General features: G+C 40.3%; 1 protein-coding gene across 2 annotated transcripts in view; it reads left to right on the forward strand.

The window, feature by feature from the left end:
- LOC136857423 (peptidoglycan-recognition protein SC2) overlaps window positions 1–22,151 on the forward strand; it is a 95,555-nt gene that overhangs the window by 33,044 nt on the left and 40,360 nt on the right. For both annotated transcript variants that reach the window (XM_068225179.1, XM_067136076.2), the window contains one exon: window positions 9,514–9,858. In XM_068225179.1, coding sequence (XP_068081280.1) covers window positions 9,514–9,858 — 345 coding nt within the window. The remainder of the gene's footprint in view (window positions 1–9,513; window positions 9,859–22,151) is intronic.

Genomic DNA, 22,151 nt, shown 5'->3' on the forward strand with positions numbered 1-22,151 from the left:
CCCAAGAGTGCTAGCTTAACCTAACTGCCAACGTCTGCTGTAATGTTTACATCACTTAGCACCTAACGTCTGAGTTGCGATAAATTTAAAATATTCCCAACCCGACTGGGAATCGAACTCGGCATTGTGAACAGAATGTAAGTTTTCATACTAGGCGACATAGATATGTCGACTCGATGTGAAAATGAGAAATCACGGAGAACTATCATCAGAGTGGGGGTCTCTTGTGTACAAGTTCATGGCTACGGTGATTTAAAATGTATGTACCTAACGCTCTCTATAAAAATAATGCGCACTGACTCCGACATGCAAATAGCTTATGTGCGACATGCTGATGAAGGATCAAGCTTTGAAACGTTGATTTCGCCATGCAGTCCAAGGTTAGAAAGAGCGATAGCGTATGTCACGGAAATCAGGTTGTACCTTCCTAGGGGGCAAAATATAAAATAAAAAAAAATTTGCTCATAAACATTCCTTGGAGTGTACTTTACTAGATAAATATGTTTTCGAATGGCATTCTAGCCATTAAAGGCTTTAAATATTAATTTCCTTTAAGAGCAGCACAACTTGCCACGCCCCCTTTCGCCATCTGTCAACTTCTTGAACTTCACATATTTAATTTTAGCGGTATGTTGATTTATGAAGATGTTTCATTCTCAGGGTTGGCTCCTCTGTTCACGCGGAACGACTTTCACTTGTTTCTTGTGTTTCCGGCGCGTTTTCTGGACATGTTTACATCCGAAAGTTTGTTTTTGTGATAACATGCCTCGAATTGGAAGAGTGTACAAGAAATGTAAAGGAGGGCCTGGAAGAAAGCCTAAAGCAAGTGTAGTTAGTGGTAATAATAGTGCAAATAATACGGATTTTGTCCGTGGGAGTGGTGCAGGCTGTTCTAGGTTAGATTCAACATGTGCTTCAACTTCATCAGTGATTGTGAGTGATAATTCTGGCAGTGAAAATATTAGCGCCAGTGCTTCCAGAAGAAAGTTGAATACTGATTCAAGTATAGGATCTTTTGTAAGTACTCAATCTAATAATGAAGAACATACAAGTGGCAATGTTATCATAGATATTGAATTGTTGTCATCTGCCATATCTTCATTTGCAGTTTGTAAAGTATGCCATGTTAGTGACAGTTTATTTTGTTGTGAAGATACCACTGCAAGATATGGACTTGCTAGTAAACTATTTCTGAAATGCAGGAACTGTAAAGCTCAGTATTCATTTCGTACCAGTAGGAAGGTTGACAGTGGGTATGAAACTAACATTAGGTTTGTGTATGGATCGCGTACTATAGGTAAAGGTGAATTAGCTGGTAAGACACTATGTGCAGTCATGAATCTCCCAAGTGGCCCAACAAGATTCCAGAAGTACACAGGTACATTATGTGAAGCTGCTAAGCATTGTGCTATTGCCTCTATGAAGGCTGCTGTCAATGATGCAATTGAAAATAATGATAATTCTACAGATATTGCTGTGGCTGTTGATGGGACATGGTAGCGTAGAGGGCATACTAGTCTGAATGGTGTAGTAACTGTAACAAGCATGGATAATGGCAAAGTGCTAGATGTAGAGGTACTGAGTAAGTACTGTCATAAGTGTAGATTTATAAAAGATAATGAAAAACTTAAATTGCATAAAGAAAGTTCTGAATGTAGTGTAAATTTTGAAGGGTCTAGTGGGAATATGGAAGCTGCAGGTGCAGTAAACATTTTTTCCAGGTCAGTTGATATGTTTGGGGTAAGGTATGTAAAATATTTAGGGGATGGAGACAGTAAGAGCTTCAAGAGTGTGGTAGAAGCAAAGCCATATGGAGATGTCAGTGTGGAAAAGCTGGAATGTATTGGACATGTCCAGAAAAGAATGGGAACCCGCCTTCGCAAGTTGAGGAAAGATATGAAAGGCATAAAATTACCAGATGGAAAACCACTATCTGGGAAAGGTAGACTCACAGACAAGGAGATAGACAGTTTGCAGAACTATTATGGTATGGCTATTAGAAGGAACTGTGACAGTGAGATGAAAATGAAGCAGGATATCTGGGCAATTTATTTTCATAAACTATCAACTGACACGGAGTCTTGTCATGCCTTGTGCCCAAAAGGACCAACCTCATGGTGCAAATACAACCGTGCTATAGCAGCTGGGAACAGTATAGTCAAAGGCACTCATTGTCTGTTGAAGTGTGCAATGTAATAAAGCCAGTTTTTAGAAGTTTGACTGATCAAAACCTGTTGCGTAAATGTTTGCATGGTAAAACACAGAACCCAAATGAATCATTTAATAGTTTAATATGGTCTAGAATTCCTAAAACAGTATTTGTAGTTAAGGATACATTGAATTTGGGTGTATATGATGCAGTTGTTTCATTTAATGATGGTAATGTTGGTAGAGTTAGGCTGCTTCAAATGTTAGGCATAAAACCTGGGGAAAATATGGTGAAGGTATGTTCCGAGTTGGATGCTGTCCGTGTCAAGAAAGCAGATTATGAAGTGACTATGATAGCTAGGAAGGCAAGAATGCACTCAAGGAATGCTAAAAGGGCCAGGGAGGAAAAAGAAAATGCAGATGACCCAGGATATGGTGCAGGAATGTTCTAAAGTGAGTAACAAACTATGTTCAACTTTGAAACCTGTTTTCTGATATTTTATATTTTTAATCTTTAAGTGCATTTTTCTCAGGAACTAACCATCATAGAACAGTAAAACTTAAATATCATACAGATACTGGGATTAACATTATTGATGCATTTGTTGAAGAGTTTAAGTTTAATATTTCAGAAATTATGAATTAATAAAAGTGAAATATGTGGATATTTTGGAAATTCTTTTAATAACTTTTAAAAAATTCTGTAAAAATTACATGATACAAGGTACTTACCTACAAAAATAGGTCAAAGAAGAGAAACCCTTCCTCTACCAGCTATTAAAATTTTATAACATTATCAAGAACAGTTCACGAGGAAAATTCACCTACAATTGACCAATTTAACATTGTGGGTATACAAGGTACAACCTCCCCTTAAGTTAAGCTTGTACTCCTAGACTTCGAACTAGGATTTATATGGTTAACGCCCTTAGGCCTGCGGTCGAAACCGAGGTCTGTAAGGTTAAGCCTGGACAAAGAGTCAGCGTAAGGTCACGTGAGGTTTAGAGCTCGAAAACAATGAACTTCGTATTTCGTGTTTCAGCAAATAATTCCAAGTGTAATCAACTTGCTCGTGTATGTACTTTGAACTAACAGTTCGCACTTAGTCTTCAGAGAAAGAAAAGCTCGCATCGTTTTTTCTTCTTATACACTTAAGCTCTATAGTTCTGAGTCCAAATAAGCTCCGGATTTGAAACTCCGAGTCGGCGAGTTTGCTCAGAGTTATGTTTCAATTTTTGGAGTTAGGTATTTGAATAGCAGTTCAGTTTTGAGTCCGAGCGAGATCCAGGTTCGAATCCTAGTCGGGGTGGGGATTTTTAATTTCCCGTAGTTCAAACGTTAGATGTTTTGAATTAAACAGTAGCATTTCAGCTTGTGTTTCTAAGTAAGCCCTAGGTTCGAATCCCAATTCAGTCGGTGATTTTTAATTTCTGTAGCGCTGTAGCCAGGTGTTTCAATTAAACGCACAAGCTTTCAACGTACAGTCATTGTTGCCATGGGTTCTATAGGTGGGCCGGCGTAAGGTTGCACATGACAGCTGCGCCCAATGTTGGTCACACTGCAATGGCGCGCTAAGCGTTGTTGCCGTCGCAACACAGCTACTTGCACGACACGTGAGTTTTTAAAATCATGGGAGAAATTATTTTAGTATCATCGCGATGATATACAATACAAATGAAATCGGCCGACAAAAATCGAACTTTCAACACATCGATTAAGTTTACAATAAAAGTTTTCATCACACTAAATGATACGAGATACATATACTACGAAGTTCTTTTATCGCGATGTTAGAAAACACAGAAGAAATCAGCCGGCAAGAATCTCACTTTAAATGCACCATAATATACACCGGTGCTAACACAAAAGGTTTCAAGCAAAATCTATAAAATTTACGAAAGTTCAGAAACCTTATTTTCATACCTGATTCATACAGGTAGAGGCTCAATACCTTCCAGATCACTGCTATCACTACCGTCGCCTTCGTTGTTATTGTCATCGTCTAGGCAGATCATCAACTCCTGACAGTCACTGTTGATGCCATGTATTGCCATTGCCGAGTTAATGAATGTTGCGACATGGCTAACTTTCTTCCTCCATAAAGCCGCATCCATTCGAGCAATACTCTCCCGGAACAGTCCTTCCAGTAATTGTGAAGGACTTGTTATTAGTGAGTACGTAATGTTTTACTTCACCCCATACCGTACCAACTCATTGAGGTTGAAGTGACAGTGGTACGGCGGCAACCGAATAACCTCGTGTCCTTATTCCTTCGCTACCTCGTCGACTAATTTAGTCATACACACATTCGCTGGGTTATTTCTTTCCTGCAGCCATTCCACTAACAGTTCTTTACGGGCGCTCAAAGTAGGGGTCTTGTCCATTATTAAGGAGTGGTAAGGTGCATTGTCCATAACAATGACAGAAGGGACTTTGAGCTGTAATAATCGTACTCGTGCCTAATTCATTCCTGTTACAGGAGATAGCTTAATTCGTTTCTTTCCCAGAGTGCTGTGAAACAAGTGCCTACTATCAGCCCAATTTCCGCTACTGCTATATTCTCCAGTCCCTTTTTCCTTCTGTTCTTGGAGGCGAACACCTGTCTGAATAGCAGTACGCTTTGAAAGCACTAATGTTCGACAAATGCGTTACACAACTTGATCTGCAGGAACAGAGAAACGTCTATACAAGCGTACGAATTTCCTCTCCCTCTCATAAAACGAGTTCTCCGCACTAATTCTAATGCCTGACTATTAAGGGCCACTCCACGGCGCAAAGGATTATCACTTCGCGCCTCATAACTATGCTGACGTTTCCGTGACATTGCACTGCATTAGTTCAAATAAAATTTCACAATTATCTCACAAAGAAAACAAAACGTTCACAAACGCGCCAATCACACCTGACCACGTGCTAGCGACGACAGACGAAATAGCAACACTTCAACATGGTAGTCAAGCTAGATATAGATGCTACCACTATACTACCCATATTGCCAACAACAATCAACTGAAAATAGTTCGTATTTATTTTGTGGCTCGCTTAAACCTTATAATATTTTTAAAATGCTCGTATTTATGTAAGCAAATAAAATATTATAAGCTCTATACGGAATGAAATACGAATTAACACGAATAAAATGCGTAACTGTATCTAATATAAAAAGTAGTAGATTGGTGATTCTGATTGACGGGTGACGTTCTTCATTTCATTTTTGTAGTGGTGCCAACATGAATTACAACTGTCAAGTGCAACCTTGTGCCGGCCCACCTATATTCGTAGTCAGGTCGGCGCTTTTTTAAATTCCTTGTAGCTCGAAGGTTGGGTGTTCTGAATTTAACGCACGCTTTCAATGCGCAGTCATTTACTTAGCATGATACTCGACAGTCCAAAAGAAAGTGCCCTGGGTTCCATTCCCTCGTATGTGTAGTGCGAACATTTTTTCGGTTCTGAACACAAAGTTTTAATCTCGAAGTGATGTCAACAACATTGTGAGCTACTGTAAGTCTATAGCGTCCAAATCTATAAACACGAAATGTTAAAATTTAAAAAAACATCAGTGTTCCAAACACTGGAAACCAACAGCGCGTTACTCATCAGTTCACACGCTAGCGTATTGGACTCCGCAGTCGCTTAGCTTCGAGCCTCAAAGATGTTTCCCAATATAACGGGCCTATGAATAAAGCATATGTATTACGCCGTACACCATATCCCTAGTCCCGTGCTGCTAAAATAAGCGACACACCACCGATACATTGTGCTCAACATGTGTAGCAATCCGTCGATACGTCCATCCAGCTTCCCGCAGCCCCACAATGCAACCCTGTTGAAATGGCTGCGCTTGTTAAACAGGGGCACGTAGTCGTCGATGGGGCATGGTTGTACCCTAGAATGAATGTCGCAAACACTTTCACCTCTAACCTCAGCACAGTTACTGCCTGCAGAGTCAAAACAGTGTGCGCACGGACACGCCTCCTGAGCACCATCTGATTACCGATGTCCGTGACAAATGAATTGTAATACAACAACCCCTCAGCATGCACACTGAATACAGACCTTGAGGATGATGCGTGATATTTTTCTGGCAGTGTAATATTATTCCAATGTTGAAAGTGGGCTCAACATTAGAGATAGTTTACTGCAGGAGTGTAAAGTACAGAACATCGCACGCAATGGGGAACATAGGGCAGAACGGAACCTTAACATTTTAACACAGTGTGATTGGTTGAGCGATGTAATTAAACAGGACAAAGTTATTGCTCTTATTTCACAACATATCATACAACAGAAAACAAGTAAAAAAATAACAGAGATAATAAATATAAGTAGTAAAAATTGGCATAAAATAATATATTCCGAATGGACCATTCTGCCCCAAGCATCAGGGTAGAATGGAACCATGGATGGAAATGTCAACTTTTCTCACTTTTATGTAGTTTTCTCTACTTAATGTCAATCTGAAGTATTGTTATTGTCCATTATTCTAATGTTCTTTACAGAAATAATAAATCTGACTCAACAATGAATTAAATCACCGGCAAAATTCACAAACGAATCTAAACTCATCATCCTCATCGTCTTCTGTGTCTACTCCTGCACATAAATTGTGAGCCCAACTATGACAGCCATCACAGGCAATCCATCCCTCATTAGATTGGGAGTAGAAGTGACCACAGTACAGACACTCTGCATCACTATTGTCCTCACTAGAGCCAGATGATTCATCTCGCTTGTTTTTATTTGTAGCTTTCTCTTTGCCCTTTGATTTCTCAGTACACTTCCTTTTAGTAAGGATCAGGTTCATGTTCAGTTTCTTCTTCGCTTTTTGTGCCTGCTTCTCAGTCTTCCTTTTTGAAACCTTAATTGACGTTTCTAGTTCCGCCTTGTACGGAGAAGAAGTGAGTATTGTAGCTTTTCCCTTTTTCCTACCGGTTTTCCTATTCTTCTCCTGAGTTTGGACTTTTGGAACCGAAAGGACACCTGGTGGTGTTACACAAGGAAATGCTGTTGACGGACTTTCAGGAGTGATGATAATTGGTGTGTCCCATGAACACTAAGACCGCAAATCATCTGGTGAGACATCTGCTGAACAAACCTCTTCTTCCACAGATGGTTCTGGATGCTTAGGAGACTGCATTTGTACACAAGTTTGGACTTACGTGCCTGCTTGAGGTTGAATAGGGTTAGGCTTATCAGTCGGGAATGATGGCATAAAGTCAACATCTGTGAAGACGCTCATGTCAGGTGGCCAAATACCAGTTGACTTGAATCCTTTAAAAGCGGTTTCCATCGTTGCGGCTCTAATGAACGCAGAGCCAAACAATGACGCTACTTGCCAGAGGGTGATGACTTTGCCTGCATTCATCCTCAACCATTCCCTCGTCTCCTGCTCATAGTAGAGACTGAGAGGTCTCATGAACGCCACATCAAGTGGCTGTAAACGATGTGAGGCGTGCGGGGGAAGGCACAGTAGAACAACCCCATTTTCTCTTGCATAGTCAATAACCTGTAGATTCCTAGTGTGAGTAGAATGGCCATCTAAAATCAGAAAAACAACGTTCTCTTTGCTAGCTTTTGAAAAGACCACAAATTCCTTAAACCATTTTGTGAAGATATCAGTGGTGATCCAGCCTGTTTCATAGCATTCTGCCCACCCGCCAGGGGGCAGACCCAGTTCAAATTCCTTTTGTTTCTTTTTCCTCGGAAATATTAGCATTGGTGGCATGTAGGAACCAGCTGCAGAAAAGCATATCTCTGCTGTGACTGTTTCTCCTCTCTCAGAAGACGTTATGACACCAACTTGCCTTTTTCCTTTCGAGGCAATTATTTTTGAGTGTCCCTTAGGGTTCACTGTTATTCCAGTCTCATCACAGTTAAAAATACGATCAGCTGTCAGATTGTATTTCTCACAACATTCAAAGAGGAGATAAAAAAACTTCTGAACATTTGATTGATGAAAACCCATTGCACGGGCACCAGAAGTTGCCGCAGGTTTTCGAAGGCTTAATTCTGAATGCCTTGTAAGAAAATTTTGCATCCAGTCTATACCTGCCAGTTGTTTTATTTTGTTGAATGGATGTTCAATGTGGTTCCTATCAGCCAATTGGTACGGCACAGCGCAGCAATCACTAAGTGTCAAACCAAAATGAACGGACTCCATCAATTTGATGTACTCCACAAGTTCTTGTTCTTGTTTTCCAGTGAACACAGTTCGAAATTTACCCGCACATTTGTCTACACAGTGTTTGTCATCCTGTATTTTTTTCTTCACATATCTCTCCAGTGTAGTTTTGGGAACTCGAAATTGCTGTGCGGCTTTTCTTAACCCTATCTCTTTCTTTACCACTGCTGCTACTGCCAGTTCCATACTCTCCGAAGACCAGTTTTGCCTGTCTGTTTTTCTTGAGTAATTTCTGACCATCTGTAATAAAACAATAACCAATTAAACCACATTGAATTTGAAGGTATTAAACTGTACTACAGTAACTAGGCTAACACATTAAATAACACGAGAACAGGCACCGCTAAACAGGTACTGAGAATGAGGATGGTGCGCAATGGAACTACGGGGCAGAATGGAACCGGGGTACAACGGAACCGTGGTCCATTCTGCCCCGTGATGTAAGGTTATATTCAACAAGCCACCAGCAAAAATGATATTTTAAATATACGAAATATATGATGAAAGGTTGTAGTAAATAAAATATAGTTTGAAGAAGAACTACGAATAAACATAGTGCTGCACAATTTGAATGCTTACCTTGAGGAGAAAATGTCCCTGAAGTTAGAAATGTTAGAATAACACGAGGCACACCCTAACTCAACCAAGAACGAACACATGGAGATTTCTAGCATTGCTGCCAACTGTTTTCTGGCCTGCAGGAGAATAGTTCCTGAAACTTTCGTAAGAGTGCAGTAATGAGTAGTGGATTTAAAGGCAGAGTTCCATTCCGCCCCATGTTCCCCTAACAGGAAAATGTATCATAGTGCATAAAGTAAACTCGAGTCCTCATCCGGAGGAGGTGCAGCTCTTTTCAGACACACCCCCATTGGAGGTGAGCTGCATGTACCATTTTAACCACATACCAGCCCTCCTACCATTCTTAAATTTCTGGCAATACCGGGAGCAGAACGAGGGCCCCCGAGGACGGCAGCTAATAGTGCTAGCCGTTACGCTACGGACACGAAATCACAGTGCATAAGAACCCATTAAATCTCCTTTTAGGTGCTTGACGGCCGGAGCGCCCATGCATATATAGGCTAGCCTACATAAATTCCTAAATTCCAACAATGTTTTGTCCTTCCTGTCTTAACGTAATGTTTTGGAAACATGTACTAACATATTATTTATTTTTCTTCCCCTAGTTGGCTGGCCTGGAGGAGGGAGTTCAGAAATTGTTCAGTTCGAACTGGTAAACCGCACGATGTGGCAGTCTCGTCTAGCGAGAGATACGAGTCCCTTGTTGGTACAGCCTGCTACGCGAGTGGTCATTCTCCACACGGTCACTGCACAGTGCTTCACCATGGAAGACTGCGCACAACAAGTGCGAGATCTCCAGTCAGAGCACATCGACCATTATGGAATGGGCGACATCTCATTCAACTTCCTCATCGGTGGAGATGGCAGGACGTACGAGGGAAGAGGCTGGGACACAAAGGGTGACTTCTCCTCGCTGCTCACCAACAGAGCTCTTGGTGTTGCATTTATAGGTAACTATCTGGAGTAGCCGTAAATCGCTTCAACCCTGGATAAGTAAGGTGGTGTGCAGCCACACCCCAGATCTTTTTTTATTCTGGAGTGGTTTGAAGTTGGTAGCATTAAATTACTTCATCTTCCCTGACGTTGTTCGTCACGCTAGCGGGTAGTCAGTGCCATTGTGACCTTCGTTCTGTGTGTGTTATCAGTTGTCTGAACACTGACATTGGGGCAACTTCTCACCCCACCTTACTCAAAGTGATACCGGTATTTTTTCTTGTGCAATTCCATTGAACTCTTTATTATCGTTTCCAGACTAACCATCCAGATGTCATTGTGTACATGTTTTCGTGATATAATTGTGTAATACAAGACAGTGTTGACAAACATTTGTAAAATGAAGCTCTCTGCCACTGAGATAAACGAGTCATTGTCGGAAGAATTTGAAGACGACCTTATGAGATCAGTTGATGGTTCTATGGATGGAGAAACGATTTCTGATGTTAACTATCCCTGCATCTATCAAGACAGCACTAGAAGAGCAGCTAGGTGAGGACGTTCCAGTCAGAGCTCCAACTCAAAGGCCTTCTGTATCTCAAGGAAGATTCTATGCCTGTCCGAGGAATAAAGCCCTTAAAACCAAATTTTTCTGTGGTGTTTGTAACAGGGCGGTAAGTCAGGAACACAAAGTTATCACCTCCAATAGCTGCATTGGCTGAAATGTCATTCCGGAAAAGTGCATTTTAGAAACTTCTTTTGCGACCATATTTTTGTGTTTTATGTACTGGCTATAAATGTTTAAACATAATTTTATTTGCATTAAATTGATAATATAATGTTAGGTTAGTGACTTCAGTTTATTAAAGGAAAGTTCAAAATGTTTCAGCTCATTATTTTTAAACTTTAATGTGTGGAGTTCGCAAAAACACCACGTTACTCATAGTGCTCTGACCTACACCTTACTCATCCAGGGTTAAATTGTCGTATTCAAAAGCCAACTAAAATCATATCCACGCAATAACAACTTTGAACAACCACAAGATAAACATTCACGGTCAACAGACTTCATTAGTCAAAAATTAAAAAAAATTCGTAGGGCTGGCGGACATATCTGATGAGTAAAATGCAAATTCAATGGTTTAAGTTACTGTCACAATCATCAGTTACCATTTAACAGCCAAACAAGATAACGATAAAGAGGTAGAAGATTATAAAGTGCACTTGACGAGTGTTAGAAAGGGAAGGGCAGAGTATGGAATAGGAATGTTTATCAGGAATACTATTTACACGCAACATATGGGTAGATTTGGCAGTTGGAGGAATTAGGACGAGAATTGTCTCAGTGTATTCACCATGTGAGGGTGCAGATCAGGATGAAGTTGACAAATTTCATGAAGCATTGAGTGACATCGTAGTCAGGGTGAACAGCAAGGATAGCATTGTGCTAATGGGCGATTTCAACGCAAGAGTTGGAAATAGAACTGAAAGATACGAAAGGGTGATTGGTAAATGTGGGGAAGATATAGAAGCTAATGGGAATGTGAAGCGTTTGCTGGAATTTTGTGCTGGTATGGGTCTAGCATACCGGCTATTCACCGCTACACATGGGAGCTAGGGGTACCAGATCCATAATAGACTATATCTTAACTGACTTCGAATTCAGGAAGTCTGTTAGGAATGTACGGGTTTTTTGGGGATGCTTCGATGATACAGACCACTATCTGATCTTTAGTGAACTAAGTATCTCTAGGCCTAGGGTAGAGAAAGTGAAATCTGTCTGCAAACGAATAAGGGTAGAAAATATCCAGGACGAGGAAACTAGACAGAAGTGCATGGATATAATTAGTGAGAAGTTCCGAACAATGGACAGTAAGCAGGTTCAGGATATAGAAAGAGAATGGGTGGCAAACAGGGATGTTGTAGTAGAAACAGCAAGGGAATGCCTAGCAACGACTGTGTGTAAAGACGGGAAAAAGCGAACATCTTGGTGGAATGATTAAGTGAGAGCAGCTTGTAAACGTAAAAAGATCAGAAATGGCTCCAAACAAGGGCCGATGCAGAGAGGGAATTGTACGTAGATGAAAGAAACAGAGCGAAACAAACAGTTGTTGAATCAAAACAGAAGCCATGGGAAGATTCTGGTAATAACCTGGAAAGGCTAGGTCAAGCAGGAGGGAAACCTTTCTGGACAGTAATAATAAATCTTCGGAAGGGTGGGAAAAAGGAAATGAACAGTGCTTTGAGTAATTCAGGTGAACTCGTAACAGATCCCAGGGAATCAATGGACAGGTGGAGGGAATACTTTGAAAATCTTCTCAACGTAAAAGGAAATCTTCATGGTGGTGTAGCGAACAACCATGTTCATGGGGAGGAACAAAATTATGTTGGTGAAATTACGCTTCAGGAAGTGGAAAGGATGGTAAATAAACTCCAATGTCATAAAGCAGCAGCAATAGATGAAATTAGACATGAATTGGTGAATTATAGTGGGAAGGCAGAGATGAAATGGCTTCATAGAGTAGTAAGATTAACATGAAGTGTTGGTAAGGTACCTTCAGATTGGACAAAAGCAGTAATTGCACCTATCCATAAGCAAGGGAACAGGAAGGATTGCAACAATATTATCGAAGTATATCATTGATTAGTATACCAGGCAAAGTATTCACTGGCATCTTGGAAGAGAGGATGCGATCAGTGGTTGAGAGGAAGTTGGATGAAAACCAGTGTGGTTTCAGACCACAGAGGGGCTGTCAGGATAAGATTTTCAGTATGCGCCAGGTAACTGAAAAATGTTACGAGAGGAATAGATACTTGTGTTTATGTTTCGTAGATCTAGAGAAAGCATATGACAGGGTACCGAGGGAAAATATGTTCGCCACACTGGGCGACTACGGAATTAAGTGTAGATTATTGAAATCAATCAAAGGCATTTATGTTGACAATTGGGCTGCAGTGAGAATTGGTGATAGAATGAGTTCTTGGTTCAGGGTACTTACAGGGGTTAGACAAGGCTGTAATCTTTCACTTTTGCTGTTCGTAGTTTACATGGATCATCTGTTGAAAGGTATAAAGTGGCAGGGAGTGATTTAGTTAGGTGGAAATGTAGTAATCAGTCTCGCCTATGCTGACGACTTGGTCTTAATGGCAGATTGTGCCGAAAGCCTGCAGTCTAATATCTTGGAACTTGAAAATAGGTGTAATGTGTATGGTATGACAAGTAGCCTCTCGAAGACTAAATTGATGTCAGTAGGTAAGAAATTCAACAGAATTGAATGTCAGATTGGTGATACAAAGCTGGAACAGGTAGATAATTTGAAGTATTTAGGTTGTGTGTTCTCCCAGGATGGTAATATAGTAAGTGAGATTGAATCAAGGTGTAGTAAAGCTATTGCAGTGAACTCGCAGTTGCGAACAACAGTGTTCTGTAAGAAGGAAGTCAGCTCCAGGACGAAATTATCTTTACATCGGTCTGTTTTTAGACCAACTTTGCTTTACGGGAGCGAAATCTGGGTTGACTCAGGATATCTTATTCATAAGGTAGAAGTAACAGACATGAAAGTAGCGAGAATGATTGCTGGTACAAACAGGTGGGAACAATGTTAGGAGGGTACTCGGAACGAGGAGGTAAAGGCTAAGTTTGGAATGAGCTCGATGGATGAAGCTGTACGCATAAACCGGCTTCGGTGGTGCGGTCACGTGAGGCGAATGGAGGAGGATAGGTTACCTGGGAGAATAATAGACACTGGTATGGAGGATAAGAGGAATAGAGGGAGACCAAGACGACGAGTTCCTTGTAATTGACAGTTTTGTGACAAGAATATAATTGATGTGTTGAGTAAGCCATGATTACCGATAGAGAGATAGAAGAACAACTTGAAAAGGGTTCGAATGCTGAATTAAGAAATGTTGACATTTAGGATTTGCAATGTGATGCCACCTTTTCCGAGTCAGAATTCGACAGTAGTTCGTGTAGTGAGGACACTAGCAAAGATTCCGGAGCTGCATCGGGCAGTGAATCAACCAAATCACCAGCCAATGACAATTACTGGGGAACATTCTCAGGTTTGCAGAAACATTGTATTTATTTACACGTAGCCCCATTTTACAATTTCATCTGAGTGCTAAATCTCAAGCCGTATGTAAGAATAAAGCAATAATAAACTCCAATCCACATTATTTTCCTTGCCATTAATAACTGAATTCTGATGGTTGCGTATGTCACCCCATACGGGATGACAAATGTCAGAGAAATTTCACTGCCTGTTGCGCAATGCACAGCATGCTGAGAAAGGAATAGGCACTGCGCTGCACTCTATGGACACCTTACGTGAACAAGCAATGCAATACAACAGTGAATGGTAGCACTAGTTTCGTACGACAGCCTAAAGTTGAGAGGCCTGGACACATTACCGTGTCACCCCATGAGGGGTGACATACTATATTTTGTATGAGGGTCCGTCACCCCACATGGGGTGACATCGTCTTCAAAGTCTTAATTAATTTCTCGGAAACGGTTGAGAATTGCGCCTTATTACCTGCACCAGTTATAGACCTGGTCATGTTCTACATTTTTACCAAAGATACATCGAATCGGTCACCCATGCGCCGTAGCCTCCTCTTGTAAAAGCCACACGATAAGATCGGAAAATGTATTCTCTATAACTTTCGTTATGAACTATGTCTCTTTAATTTACGATCTGCTTTACGTCATACTGACAGAAATGATTTACGACGACGATGGGATAGGAAAGGGCTACAAGGGAAGGAAGCGACCGTGGCGAGAAACTGGCTAAACAGAATTTAATGAACATTGGTATGGAAAGTCGGGAAATAAGACACTACAATCTAAGCTATAAATAATTTTAATCACTTCTTTTTCTTCTTCTTAATCTGTTTACCATCTAGGGTTGGTTTTTCTCTCGGACTCAGCAAGGGATCCCACCCCTACCGCCGCAAGGGCAGTGTCTTGGAGCGTGAGACTTTTGCGTCGTGGATACAACTGGGGAGGTTGACCAGTACCTCGCCCAGGAGGCTTTACCTGCTATGCTGAACAGGGGCCTTGTCGGGGGATGGGAAGATTGGAAGGGATAGACAAGGAAGAGGGAAGGAAGCGGCCGTGGCCTTAAGTTAGGTACCATCCCGGCATTTGCCTGGAGGAGAAGTGGGAAACCACGGAAAACCACTTCGAGGATGACTGAGGAGGGAATCGAAACCTCCCTCTGCTCAGTTGACCTACCGAGGCTAAGTGAACCCCGTTCCAGCCCTCGTACCACTTTTCAAATTTCGTGGCAGAGCCGGAAATCGAACCCGTGCCTCCCGGGGTGGCAGCTAATCACACTAAACACTACACCACAGAGGTGGACAATTTTAATCACGCTGAGTGAAATGGTATTTTATGGGTAGGCCTAAAATGTAATTCTCAAATATCTACGGGGGCTGTAAATAAAGTAGTGGCAATATTGATAGAACGCAACATTTAATGAACTAACAAGTACAGTTGCATTACATTCCTTCAATGTAGTCACGTGCAAAGTCTATTACCTTTTGCCAAATGGCGGGAGGCCTTTGGCGTTCTCTGTTTATGCCAGCGACGAAGCGCCCTGCTGCGCCAAATATAGATGCCACGTCAGGAACGGCCTCGGAGGGATTCCTTCAACTTCGGAAACAGGTCGAAGTCATAAGGACTCATGTCTGGTGAGTACCAAGGGAGTTCCAAGACCTCCCAGTGCCACCGATGCACTGTTTGCGACATGGACATCGTGCGCTGTCATGCAACACGATAGGGTGATCGTCTCGCAATAAATGCGAACGTCTGCACCGCATAGCCGGACGCAGATGTCGCTCCAGAAATCGACGATAGCAGTCATTGTTGACGGGTTTTTCCCTCAGGCACAGCACGAGTAAGAATCACACCTTCGCAGTCGTACGTGGCGAACCTGGGTGACGCCATTCATTCGAATTTAATTTACGCTCGCATGCTCGTGCGCGCACGTCTCATGAATGGCGACAATACCCTGCAGAAATGCGTCTCGTTCGTTGTGGTATCGATCTAGGAGGATGTCAGCCAGTGCATACCGGTGCCATTTCTGTACGTCGATGAATTTGAGACCAACATCTACGGATAATTCCCGGACAGTCCATCGATGGTCTGCGGAAATGAGACACTCACGACGTCAATCTGATCTTAAGGAATGGACGGTCGACCTGTGCGGTGAAAATCCCCAATCTCATTCCGACCCCACACGAAACACCTTGACCCATCATGCAACCGTCCTGTACGGTAATGCATTCTCACCACAGGCTTCACGCAATCCTCGATAACATTCTGATACATTTTTGCCACAGTTAACCTCGATGTTATTTCAGGAACGGCGATCACCTTTTAAAAACATGCTCTACAGCGGTGAAATCGACACTCTTCACTTGATCGCCACACAAAAACACTCCTAACTGGATGCCCGTCAAAAGCACACTACACATCGACAACAGCGCCACGTGACCGCTCCCATGCCCGATGTCTGCGAGTGTCTGGACTATATTACCACTATTTTATTTACAGCCCTCGTATGCTATCGATGAATACTGTGCGGAGAAAGTAGCTCTGCGGTTTAAGTCACATAGCTGTCAGCTTGCGTTCGAGAGATAGTCGGTTCGGACCCTACTGTCGAAAGCCCTAAAGATAGTTTTCTGTGGTTTACCATTTTCACACCAGGAAAATGCTGGGGCTTAAGAAGTGAGATAGTTTAGTCTAAGAAGTCTACTTGAATTGGACACTTCTCTAAATGAATAAGTTTTTTGATGATGTAGCTTGTCGGTCCCTAATGGTACGAAATGTAACGATAATTTAAAAGTCAAAAATTCATCCACTGAGCAGAATTCGAAAACGTGAGGACGAAGAATGAATGGATGGATATGAATTTAAAACAATCAGTGGATCTGGCCCGCAATGCCCCACACTCCCAGAAAGTAGTGTTAAACAACAGTAGTACTGACCAAGGGACTGCTTCTAAAGCACAATCCTGAATCGATGATGCTTGTACAGTAGTCATCGGTCCCTCATAATGGTACTTATCGCTAGGAAAGTAGAACCATGGTATTTGTCATGTTGCGGTACTAATCAACAGTAGCGTAGACTCGCGCTATTCCACACATTATGGTACTACTCACAGGTAATGAAACGCAGACCTATGGTGTTCCTCACATTGCGGCGCCACTTACACTTACAGGGAACGCAAACCTTGTGTTCCTCACATAGGTGTACTAACCACAGGGACTTGTATTATCGCGTGGTGTTCCTTACATAGTGGGTACTAATCACACGCAAGGCAGACCCATGATGTCGTTCATATAGTGGTACTAATCACAGGTAATGTAACACCCACCCTGATTCACACGCTGTCGCTACTAATAACAAACCTATTGTGTACCTAACATAGTGGTACTACGCTCAAGTAAATGCGACTCATGGCGTTCGCCACGTGGTGGTACTAATTACAAGTAGTCTCATGGTTCTAATTCGATCATCCTTTGGTCGCCCATTTTAGTCGCTTCTTACAACAGGCAGGGGATACCGTGGGTGTATTCTTCGTCTGCGTCCCCACCCACAGGGGGTAATATGTTTTTTAGTGTAATGAACAGAATGACCTTTTATGTGCAATATGCGATGTTTAAAAAATCTTAATCATACATTTTATCAAGTGTAATGGCTGACGAAGTCCTACAAACAGGGATGAAATATGTACCAAAAAACGTTGAAATTTGTAAATAATAATAATAATAATAATAATAATAATAATAATAATAATAATAATAATAATAATAGCCTGATTTATATTAATCAAGGTGGAAACAGAATCACATCCTCTCAAGTTTACTGTACAAATGCAGAGTCTCAATCTTCTCCAGAAAGTAGTGCTGTGGAGTGGTATTCTTGCTAGCTATTTGCCACTTATTTCTGAAACAATATTAGTAATCGTTTAACAGGTGTTACTTAGCGAATGTGTAGAGTAGGTGCTGCGTGGCTTTGCCCTTACTCTCGTTCTTGCTCTGATAAGTGCTAATACAAGTTAAACAATAATCGCCACCACTAACGAACACATTCAGGCTATGCAGAGAAAGGTAGAAATTATGACAATTCTTGTTTTAGACACATGCATTTTATATTTTTTATTATTATTTTTTTTTTTTTACTTTTCAGGACATTTATTACATAAGACAGCAATGCACAGCACTATACATTACTGCTTTTCTAATGGAATTGTCAATATCAATCAAGTCAAATTACTGCAATTTTCATCAGAGAGAAAAAATTGATTTTTCATTTGTATTCTAATTACTAAAGTCAATTTTTATTAGTTGAAATAAAAAACGGATTTCACGTACCGTATATGAAAGCGGATATAATTAATTTAACCCATAGTTTTTATTTTAAAAATAAAATTCACCTACTTTTGTCTTGTAAACTGTACCATTTCAACACTCAAACGAATGTTGTAGTGGCTTACTTAGAACACATGTACCGGTACGTGAATTATTTTCAAAAATAGCTTTTTGGATTTTTGTGTATTATTATTCTTTGAAGTTTTCGCTTTCAGAATATATATGGTTTACATACGTCAGCAAGTTTTTTTGGGCCTGAATGCTGGTTTTTAAAATGCCTGCACTAACTGACCACAGCCCGTTTAAATGTCAAACTCCTCGTGAGGGTACCAAAAAGCAAAGACTGAGAGTGAAGATTATTCTCATAAACGTTCATTATCATATGCTGTTATTGATGCAATAAAACCTGTTTATCGGGACCTTTGTGACAAAAGACTCTTGGGAAAATGCTTGCATGGACAAACACAGAACCTTAATGAGAGTTTCCATCACTGTATTTTGGAATGTGTGCCTAAAAGGTATTTGTAGGTCTTACTACACTATAATTGGGTGTTTTGGATGCAGCTATCTGCTTCAATTAAGGTGCTGCATCCAGGTGTGAAGTTTAAAAGTCCTTAGGAATGTATTTCCGGGGAAAATATTGCCTCAGCATTAACTGAAATTGATCGTCGTAGGATAAGTTAGGCTGATAGGACCGTGTGTGGAAGCTCTAAGGAAGCCAGAACAAAGAGGAGGGGTAGGAAAAGACAGCAGGAAATTGAGTGTGTCCTCAGCCATGAGGAATGCGGTGCTGGAATGCATTGAGACTGTACAGATTGGTCATAAACTTATACTGTAATTGTACTTATTTTTTTACTTTGAAGTGCTCTCCTGTAAAATTGTACTTATTTTTTAGAATATTTATTTTACTATCTCCGTAACCGTTAATGATAGGGCAATGAAATTTGGCACACAGATTTATTGTGCAACTAGCTGATGTACCCGTGCTTCACTACGGAATTCTCAGAAAGATTGTCTTTATGGTTTTCCAACTGAAGTCAACATAGGTCATTACAATGACATCAGTAGGAATGTCGCGATTAAAAGCAATGTTGTTATATAAAATACTCGATAAAATGGAAAATACCACACATTTTCTCACTTTTGACGAAGAGTACTACGCTGCCGATCTAACAGTCCAAAGTTCTTGAGCTGGAATGACTAGGCCGCAGACAGCAGTGAACACTCCTCTGCAATTATTCCGTTAAGTGTGCACACTGCTCATTCCAATCAGCGCCTCAGAGTAGGGATCGAATAGCTGGAATACTATGATGAACCAGTGTGTTATGTACCAGTAGTATCAGAAAATTTATGAAACTGAAGAATGGCATGCTAAAGAAGAGACAGATCTAACACCCCAGCTATATTCAGGCAGGCTGTTATATTTGGACGCAGCAGTAATCCCATCTATCGGAGATGAGTGGCAACAGAAGACACAAAGCACATCACAAAAAACAATGGTCAATGTAATTGTTGATCAATTTTATGAGCTTTCAAATTCCAGGCCTTCACATTTAGTTTTCTTCCGACTCCATGATATTAGGGCATCTAATATAAAACTAGTCCTCCTCTCTTTCATGACTCCCCTCTTGTGTTATTATTCAAGCGATTGTTCCTTGATGGCTTTTTTCACATTCTTATAACCATCTTCACAAGTTAACCACCATCATCTTATTATAGTCGGCACGGTAAAACTGAATAAGACATATGATCGGAAATTGTATTCTCTATAACGTTTGTTGTGTAGCACTTCGCTTCTTTTATAAACACACTCGTGTCTTAATTATTGCCATTATAGGCGAGTTGCATATGACTATTTATGTTCAACGATAATTAAAACTCTATTTTTTTAAATATTCATAATTTTTTGTCAAGTTGTCGCTTGAGAGTTGAGTTTACTGAACAGAGCGCAGAGCGCATGCGCTAGGTTATTGATTTTCCGTGAGTGGATCAGAGACATTGACAAAGTCAGAGGTTTTGAAAACTTTGATAGAAGGTTATCATAACCTAGCTTTATTTCAAATACAAATTGTTTATTGTACAATTGGTGAAGTGAATTTTCGGGAATGTGCTATTGGTTGTGGAATATTGGAAGTAGAAGATGCATTGATGTTAATGTGTGTGTCCGACATGTTTGATTTTGGAAACAAGTGCGAAGCTAGTGCGTTGAGCGCAGGTGTAGTGCTATCCTTACCTAATTGGTCAAACAGTTGTATCATACTGAAAATCTGAACTCTGATTGATGGAGAACCTGTATCATAATGAAACTTGAATTATAATGAGCCTCATTAAGATTCGGTTTTCTGGAAAATAATATTTATACTAGCCTATATCGGCATAGTCGAGCATAACATTATTTATAGTGCAGACTGTAGTTCCTTACTCCCCTACTTCACATACCTACCGATTATCATTAAATTCTGTTCACCCATTTTCTCGTGACTCGGCGCTGATATGGAGTTAGCAACAAAAATATACATTCATGAATATCTGTGTTATTATAGGCGGTACGGTAAGAATGTGTAAGGCATAAATGATTGGAAATGTATTACTATATAACTTTCGGTATGTAGTATTTATCGATGGGACCAATAATAAAATAAATATTTGAGTAACTTAATCATTTTTTTTCTTTTTGCTGTTTGCTTTACGTCGTACCAACACAGATAGGTCTTATGGAGACGATGAGATAGCAAAGGCTAGGAATGGGAAGGTTACCGGCCCACTATCTCCCGGATTCAAGCTCACCGCTGCGCGCAGCTAACCACACAACCAATTTGCCCGGTACTAATACATTTTAGGCCTTCTCCTAAACTACCATTTCACTCAGCATGAATACAATTATTCATGGCCTAGATTGTAGCGACTTATTCCCCGACTTTATATACCGATTTTCATTAAATTATCTTCAGCCGTTTTCTTATGATGCGCGTACATACATACATACAGACAGACAGACAGACGGACAGACAGAAATGAGAGAAAATTAAAAAGTGCTCTTTCTTGTTACTGTGATCATGACAAAGAAATATCATTCTTTTTAAAATTCTGAGCAATATACAGATAAAACTCTTATTTTATACATGTAGATTGTCTTAAAAGTAGACTACAATCATGAGCAAGCTCTTTGTTTATAAAAAATAGGCCATAAATATAATATTTATACAATACAATATTTATTAAGATTTGAATAACAATTTTTGAACTTCCCCACAAAAAATATATATTTATCAAATTTCCTGATTGTAGTCTACTTTGTAGATGCATGCTGTGAGTACAGAGTGTAAATATATAATTTATGTCACACGAGTAGTTTCTGAGTTTACCCTTCGGAAAGCTTGAAGCAAATTTGCAGTCTTAAAATTCATCGCAAGAATGAATGTGAGGTATAACCAGTAACTAAACATCTAACAACAACCTACAATGTTCATTCATTGCACATGATCAGTTTTGTCCACCTAGAATAAGTTTACCTGTCTAAATCATGGTGGCAAATATAGTGATTTTTCACTACTTTACCATGGTCTTCACAGACATGTGCCCTTAACAGCACTGTCTGTTCACATAACCAAGATACCGCAACTATGTATATAACTATCAGAAAACAAATGCAGACATGAATGAAGACAAAACAGCCATATCGGCGGACGTGTAGCACAGCTGATACTCATTCATAACTAATACAACTTGAACATTTTTGTTTATCTCTTAAAAGGAAATATAATATTGTATGATATTCATATCATAACTATTATGACTTATTTAGTTTCAACAATTAAGTTATAAATACAGTATTATTATTATTAGAGCCCGGATTTCTATGCACCATCAAATCTCAAAATATGCATGCATTCATGTACGATCATATGGCAAAACATGCACAATAAAC

Source organism: Anabrus simplex, chromosome 1, assembly GCF_040414725.1.
Source record: "Anabrus simplex isolate iqAnaSimp1 chromosome 1, ASM4041472v1, whole genome shotgun sequence".
NCBI lineage: Eukaryota > Metazoa > Arthropoda > Insecta > Orthoptera > Tettigoniidae > Anabrus > Anabrus simplex.